Genomic DNA, 7,717 nt, shown 5'->3' with positions numbered 1-7,717 from the left:
TGTGAGATTTACAAGGAGGGAAAACAGTACACCTCTCTGAACAGTGTCTGGGAGGCTGTGGTTGCTGCTGCACGCAATGTTGATGGTGAACAGATCAAAACACTGACAGAATCCATGGATGGCAGGCTTTTGAGTGTCCTTGCAAAGAAAGGTGGCTATATTGGTCGCTGATTTGTTTTTGTTTTGTTTTTGAATGTCAGAAATGTATATTTGTGAATGTGGAGATGTTATATTGGTTTCACTGGTAAAAATAAATAATTGAAATGGGTATATATTTGTTTTTTGTTAAGTTGCCTAATAATTATGCACAGTAATAGTCACCTGCACACACAGATATCCCCCTAAAATAGCTAAAACTAAAAACTACTTCCAAAAACATTCAGCTTTGATATTAATGAGTTTTTTGGGTTCATTGAGAACATGGTTGTTGTTCAATAATAAAATTATTCCTCAAAAATACAACTTGCCTAATAATTCTGCACTCCCTGTAGGATGTCATCACTTTCACTCTGCTGTGACCAACCAAAAGCACTGAGTGTGAGTCCCCATCATGAGGTAAATTTGAGAAATACCATCCCTGAACTGCAGCTGTTTTGGAATTTCTTTGTTCTGGAGTCTCTCCCATCTGTTCCGAGCACACTGGTCATGTCTAATGGGATTTGACTGTCTGCTAGTTAGTCTTAACAAATTAATTAGATTCCTTGGATTAAAGCAGCTTACTGTTAACATTTTATACTCGTGAAATTGAATTAAAGATGTCCACCAATAAAAATAATCTTGAAGACTGAAAAAAAAGTTTATATGGTAATAGCTACTAATTTCCAGATTTTTATAAGGTAATCAAAAAGAAGACTGATGTTATTTATTACTGTAAGCTACATCAACCTCTAGGAGACCCTGTAGAGATCTAGACTCTTTTTCTCCTCCTTCATAACTTGAAATATGAAGGAGAAGAAAGCTATAATCTTTTATTTCACAGAAACGTTATGAAGGGTTATATTTGTTTGTCCACAGCTACTCTTGCACATGTTTATCTTCATTCTTATGACCGATCAGGGGTAAAGCAGGTCATCTGCTAATGGGAAGGCTGGTGGTTCAATCCCTCGCTGCTCCGGACTGCATATCAAATATGTTTGGGAAACATACTGAACCCCAAGTTGCTTCCAATGCGATCATTCAAGTGTCAATGTGTGTGGATGTGAGACAGAAAGCACTAAGGCATAGAAAATGGGTGAATGAGTCATGCTGTATATAGTGTTCTTCTACTCAAGTCGAGTAGAAGAACACTATATAAGAACGATTTCATTTACCATGTAAAATGTGTGATTTGAATATGTCGATGTCTGTCTCAGTTTCTTCTGTATACAGGTCTCTGGTGAAAAAGAGATTTCAATCTCAGCGAGACTTTGTGTTTGAATAAATACTTCAATAGTAATTATAACAACAACAACTAAGAAAACTTAGTTCATCCAGCTAAGACATGTTTAGCTTTTAACTGCTGTTAAAAGATGAAGAGAGCAACAGGTAATCCCCTCTATAAAGCTGTTACAAGTGGGATGAGCTAAGCATAGGAGATGAGCGCACAGTGCCTCAGTGAAGACTCAACGAAGACTCCTCCTCTTAGTTTTATGTCATGATGACAACATGTGGGATGGAAATGGGTAAAGTATCGCTGTTCACAGGCCTGAGAGGAAACGGCTCCTCTCCAAACACAGCAGGAGGGCTGAAATCAGAAGTCATTTAGCACGAGTCACAGATAAATGCTGACAGGTTCATGCTACTTATGGTAAGTGTATGTATTTTCTGTTCATGTCTATGAGTGTCTCATAGTTTGACAGTCATGGTATTATTATTTATTACATAATGATGAATAACAGGTCATGGCTGTACCATCAAAACATCTGTCAGTGATGTTCTTTATAGATAGATCTTTAAATCATATATTTGCAGTTTTGATTTCAGCGTAAAAAATTGTAAACTTAACTTTTTGCTGTGCGAAGTAAAAATTATACAAGTCAAAAAGCAGAAGTGATTACTTTCAATACCTATGTTGGCTTCAGATTGAAGCAAGCAGGTTCACATGTGACCAAGATTACTCTGAGGTGGGTTGTTCCTCATTTAGCCCTGTTGTGTGTTCAGCAGGGCATTTAGATTCTTATCCAGTTAACAGTGAGGCAGCGCTGAGCTCATAGTGCCACAGCGCCACGCTACACAGATACCTCACACTTAATCCCTGATTTACGGACTCATGTCACACATAATCTGTCACCAAGTGAACCTTTGAGCTTCCTGAAGCCTGATATATAGCATGTTGTGATAAAACAACAGCTTTATGCTTAGAACAAGAGAACAGATTTTAAAACAATAGCTTGCTTTCCAGGAAGCCAAAAAACATGCATCTGACAGGAAGTTTCTGCCTGACCAGTTTCTGTTTTTGATATTGTTTTAGATGTAAAGGCATTTGGACCCATTTCACCTGTTCTGCTGGAAGATGGCCACTGCAGCGGAGGACCCCCACCTGGGATCGGGCCCTGACAATAGCGAAGCGTCTCCATCCGGGAGAGAGTCAGACTCAGATAGCATTCTTTCGGACGACTCGGTGCTTCCAGACTACACGCCAGAGACAAGAAATGGGAGTGCAGCATCAACACTGTATCAAGCGTGCGCCCGTAATGAGCCGGTCTCTCTGCAGACAGTGCTTGAGAGGGGAGTCACAAAAGAAGAGGTGATGGAGCTGGACAACAATGGCTGGGTGAGAGTCTCATCCATAATGAACTCATGAACTCTAAGACTTGCAGTGAGCAACATATTGCAACATCGCTGATCTTAACTGTTGACTTTAAACCAACAGAATGGTTTAATGGTGGCGTGCTGTAAAGGTTTCCTAGAGATCGTATATGGACTTCATATCTGTCCATATATTGACATAAATCACCAGGACAATGAAGGCAACACAGCACTGATGATTGCATCCCAAGCAGGTATGTTTTACCAACTTATTACAACTGGGGTGCTCAAGAAAAAGTTAATTTGATGCAAGTGACATGTTTTGCTATGAAATCTGTTTCAGTAAAGGTGGGGATGGGTTCCCCACTCACTCTGACTGCGTGGACAAACAGTTCAGGAAAGGGATAACTAAATGCATTCCTTAAATGCAGGTTAAAGCTTTATCAAGCAAAGAAGAAGCCATGTAAATGGACCAAAGCTCATTCAAAATGGACTGAGACAAAGTAGAAAACAGTTCTGTGGTCAGGCGTATCAAAAAATTTGACATTCTTTTTGGAAAACATGGAAGTTGTGTCCTTCCAACTGACCGTCCAACATCTGAACTGGCTTGCCTGCAGTCCAGATCTTTCACCAGCTGAAAACATCTGGAACAATGTGAAATTAAAAATATGTCACAGGAGATCCAGGAGTGTTGAGCAGCTAGAATCCTGTATCAGACAAGAACAGGAAAACAGTCTTCTCCCACAAGTCCAGCAGGTGGTCTCCCCAGTTTCCAGACTTTTATGGACTGTTGTTAAAGAAGAGGGGATGCTAGACAGTGGCAAACATGACACTGCCCCAACTGAGAGTTATCAGTGCCAGTAATCTCAAAGTGAGCTAATATTTTTGTATGTATTTTTTTTGTTTGAACCTTTGATATGGTTTCTGTGTTCTATTGTGAACAGAATCTGGGTTTATTAGGTTTGTAATTATTCCGTTTTGTTTTTATATTTTACACAGATTCCTGAGAACTTTTTTGGGATTGGGATTGCAGATAGCTTGAGCTTGATTTAATCTGAGATTTAACCAGTTGCAAATATGCACTCAACTCATGTTTTATAAATTCTGTGTTTTTACAGGTCACATCATGACAGTGTCGTATCTCCTGAACTATTATCCTGGAATAGACACAGAAATAAGGGACTGTAGAGGTTTCACAGCTCTCATCAAGGCTGCAATGACTGGCCGCACTGACGTTGTGGCAGCACTTGTTATGGCTGGTATGGAAGAGTATAGTGCAAAAACACACTTTATTTCACTGGATCATTACCTATACATTTCAGCTACTGATATAAAAACAAAGGTATGGTATATTCTCTGTTTCTTAAGGCTTTGGGAAATAGCAAATATGAATAAATATCAATCAATAATCGAGATTAGACTCTTATAGAAATACATATATATTAAAAAAAACAACAGATTAGTCACTTACACATATGAGCTACTCAGCTAGCTCTCAAATTAGATTGGTACATTAATTTTTATTCCTCAGATTGCACTTAGCACAGCTTTTTGCTACAATTCAAACTATACTGATGCTCCATTAAAACAACTTTTTACAGTGTTGAACATACAAAAGCTACCCCCAACTGATATCATTGGGTCGTTTCTGAAACTCTAACATCAGCTCTTTAACTCTGACTTTCACTGCTCTAAATAAAGACTCAGAGCACTGCTGTTGAGAACGGCTGACCACATGGTTTATCTGACCATATTTGAACCCGGCTAACTCTGCGCATATGTCAACGTGTCGGTGACGTGAGACTGGTTTAAAGGATCACTCTGAGGACATTATCACATCTTAACAGATACTGACTCGGTAATCTTTACCTTACTAGACTTGCGAGCTGGTCGCAGATTAGCCATTTCCTTATTTTTGGACTGCACGTTTCCTCAGATCTCTGCCAGGAATCACACTTAGTCCAACATTAATATCTTACAATAAACTGTCCTCATAATGAAATCCATAAAGATGGATTTCTGAAGCAGACTGTGGGAAAGTCAGCTGAACTTTACAAACCCCTGCCTGCTTTATTCTACCGCATTTAGACAGCATATCACTGTATCAGAAAAAGTTAGTAAGACAAATAAAACATTAGTAAGAGGCCTAAACAGGCATTGGCATACAAGTCATGTTCACATTTCACAGTATGACAACCACAGTTGTAGATAATTTTAACTGCGCAAAACAGCTCAGGGCTATGCTGTTGCTTAGTTATCTACAAACTGTGAGACAGCGATACGTTTATTGAAAGCCACCATGCACCTCATGAACCTAGAGAACTCAGGTTTGGCATCAAGTCTGACGTGTGTAGGCTGTACACAATAAGATTCACTAATACCGTGGACACAAATCAAACACTTTGATGTTTAACATTTTTTTGTAGGGCAGCCCAAAACAGCACTTTAACAAGTTATTAATATGAACTTATTATTAATGAGTTTTTATTAATCAGTTCTTGTGTTTGTTTTTTCCTCCTGGTATTTCTTTTCAGGGGCTGACATACATGCAGTAGATTCCACCAGAGGAAGATGTGCTCGGGACTGGGCCTTTAAGACAGGTCGCTACGAGACCTTGCACCGTCTCCACCGCCTCAATATGCGTCCAAGAGCTGAGCAGTTCTGCGAGGGTTATGTCCCTGAGTGGCCTGAGCTCAAGGAGAGAGTAGCCAAGGCCGTATCTCAGAAAACTCCCAGGGAAAAAATTGCCCAGCAGATCAAAGACACCTTTGGATTCAGATTACCTCGTGACCCCGTGGACAATGGGGTGTTGGACCACATGGTGCGCATGACCACCAGCGTCTACAGTCCTCTGATTTCAACTGCATGTCGCCCACTCTGCCCCACGAGCCCTCCAGAGATTGGCAAGAAGCGTCTGGCCGTACAAGAGCTGGTCAGCAAACACACAAAAAAGGACCTCGAGGAAAGCTCAGTGTGCCACAGTAATGGCTCAGTGTCACACATTATCCCCACAATCCACTCTGCGGAGTCGATTGCTACGACATGCTGTGCCGACACCGAGCGGCGAGGCAGTATGCTCTCCACCAAAGCTGCCGCAACTTTTATTTCCCGGAGTATGGGGCGGCGGAACAGCGTGTTCCCCTCTGGCTGCATCCCAAAGATCAATGTAGACAGGCCAACAGAAGCAACGCCAAAGAAAGAAAAGAAGAAGAAGAGGGAAAAGGGCTATCTGGAACCACCCAAGTGGAAGTACAAGGAGATCAAGGATGAGAAAAAAAAGGACAAGAAGAAGGTTGAAAAAGAAAAGGAAGAAAAGGAGAAAAAGAAGAAAGAAAAGGACGGCAAGAAGGCCAAAAAATAAGATTTTATAAAAGAAAGAGCTGTACAAAATATCCTTTTTGAGAAAAGCGTGTCTGTTCAACTCAGGACTTAAAATGTTCAAACCAAAGAGCATTCAAGTGAATACTAAACTTAAATCTGAAAGGGAGTGACAGAGGAAGAGAACTGGAAAGACTCTTCAGGGAAGGTTTGAAGCATCTATGCTAAAAGCAGTACCCATATTTGGCACAGTGCACAAAATCCATATTTACTGGCTCATTCTTACCGGTGCTAAAGCATCCATGATGTCTACCTCATTATTCAAATAAATCACAGCCACAGTACGAGTAGACCTGCATCCATTTATAACATGAGATGTAAATCTAGAAGTATATATGCTACAGCTAATTTGTATTATTAAGTAGTATGTATAATATTTATACATAAGAAGAGTTTATGGATGAAAACATGAACTGTAAATACTGTATAGTGTTTAGACAGCAAGCATCAAAACTCAGGATCTGTTTAATCCTCTAGGTTTATTGCCACTTTGTGATATTGCCAGTAATGTTCATGTAATCCTTGAATACCGTGCACACAGTCGTGAAAAAGAAAGTTTGCACATGACTCCGTACAGTTATGTAAAAAATCAAGTACACCCTTACTGAAGGGTAGCCGATCAAATGCACTTGATTAACTGATCATGAGCAGGTGTGAGTTTCTCTACAAATGCGGAGGTTTTGGCAGTTTGCTGATCTGGAGCATTCAGGTGTCTGTAAAAACAATGCCACAATCTTCCCAGGAGAGGATGTCCCAGCAGATTCAGCCCTAGCTCAGAGCGTGCAATCCTCAAAATAAGCTGCAAAAAAAACCCAAGAGCTACATCTGAGACTCTACAGGCCTCAGCTGGCATGTTAAATGTTAAAATAAGTTAGAGGGCAATTAGAAAAGTGAGGCTTGTTTGCTTATCTTTGCAAAAGTTGCATTTGAACAGACTACAAGACTTTTGGAACATAGATCCTTTGGACAAATTAGACCAAAATGGAGATGTCTGGTGGTGCCACATTTGGTGAAAACCAAACACAGCATATCAGCACAAACACCTCATACCAACTGTCTAGCACGGTGGTGAGGCCATCTGCGAAAGCTTGGCTGAAACTGGGTCATGCATCAGTGCAACAATCTCAAACTCAGCAGCAAATCTGCAAACGCATGTCTGAAAAAGAAAAAGAATCAACGTGTTGCAATGACCCAGTCAAAGTCCGGACCTTAACCTGACTTAAATGTTGTGGAGGAACCATAAATGAATGCCTGCAAACCTCAATAAAATGAAGCATTGCTTGAGAGAAGAGTAGGCTGTTAAGATGTGAAAGACTGATAAAGTCCTAATGCAAACGACTGGGTCAAATCATTGCTGCTAAAGGTGGCTCTTTATGCAAGACTTCATCAAGTCCAGTGAAAACTTCCTTTTTCACATGACTGTAGATGGATTTCAGCCGTTTGAAATTATAAAAATAAATAAATACATAAAGGACAGTGAAGATATATTAGTAGATTTGTTGGGTCTTAAAAGCACAGTGGTTAGTAATTTCATATCAACCAATTTGTAAATATAGCAATTTGTAAATATTGTACCACAGTATTGAAGGCACAGGATGTAACTGCGCAGTCT

The 7,717-nt window shown here is 40.1% G+C and overlaps 1 protein-coding gene across 1 annotated transcript; it reads left to right on the top strand.

The window, feature by feature from the left end:
- The first annotated feature begins 1,660 nt into the window (after positions 1–1,660).
- On the top strand, positions 1,661–6,389 carry ankrd33ab (ankyrin repeat domain 33Ab). Its single transcript, XM_005469516.3, has 5 exons — positions 1,661–1,786; positions 2,450–2,752; positions 2,852–2,981; positions 3,846–3,986; positions 5,262–6,389. Exons 2-5 carry the CDS (start codon positions 2,492–2,494, stop codon positions 6,086–6,088), a joined length of 1,359 nt encoding a protein of 452 aa, XP_005469573.2. The 5' UTR covers positions 1,661–1,786; positions 2,450–2,491; the 3' UTR covers positions 6,089–6,389.
- The last annotated feature ends 1,328 nt before the right edge of the window (positions 6,390–7,717 follow it).

Source organism: Oreochromis niloticus, linkage group LG5 (genome assembly GCF_001858045.2).
Source record: "Oreochromis niloticus isolate F11D_XX linkage group LG5, O_niloticus_UMD_NMBU, whole genome shotgun sequence".
Lineage (NCBI taxonomy): Eukaryota > Metazoa > Chordata > Actinopteri > Cichliformes > Cichlidae > Oreochromis > Oreochromis niloticus.
Note: the sequence above shows the minus strand (reverse complement) of the source record. Positions and strands in the feature narration are given on the sequence as shown.

What these genes read in the sequence shown, in the direction of transcription:
- ankrd33ab (XM_005469516.3), top strand. Translation starts at nt 2,492, where the DNA reads ATGGCCACTGCAGCGGAGGACCCCCACCTGGGATCGGGCCCTGACAAT. An exon ending in AGCTGGACAACAATGGCTGG is followed by an intron (nt 2,753 to 2,851) that starts GTGAGAGTCTCA and finishes TTAAACCAACAG; the next exon opens with AATGGTTTAATGGTGGCGTG. An exon ending in GATGATTGCATCCCAAGCAG is followed by an intron (nt 2,982 to 3,845) that starts GTATGTTTTACC and finishes GTGTTTTTACAG; the next exon opens with GTCACATCATGACAGTGTCG.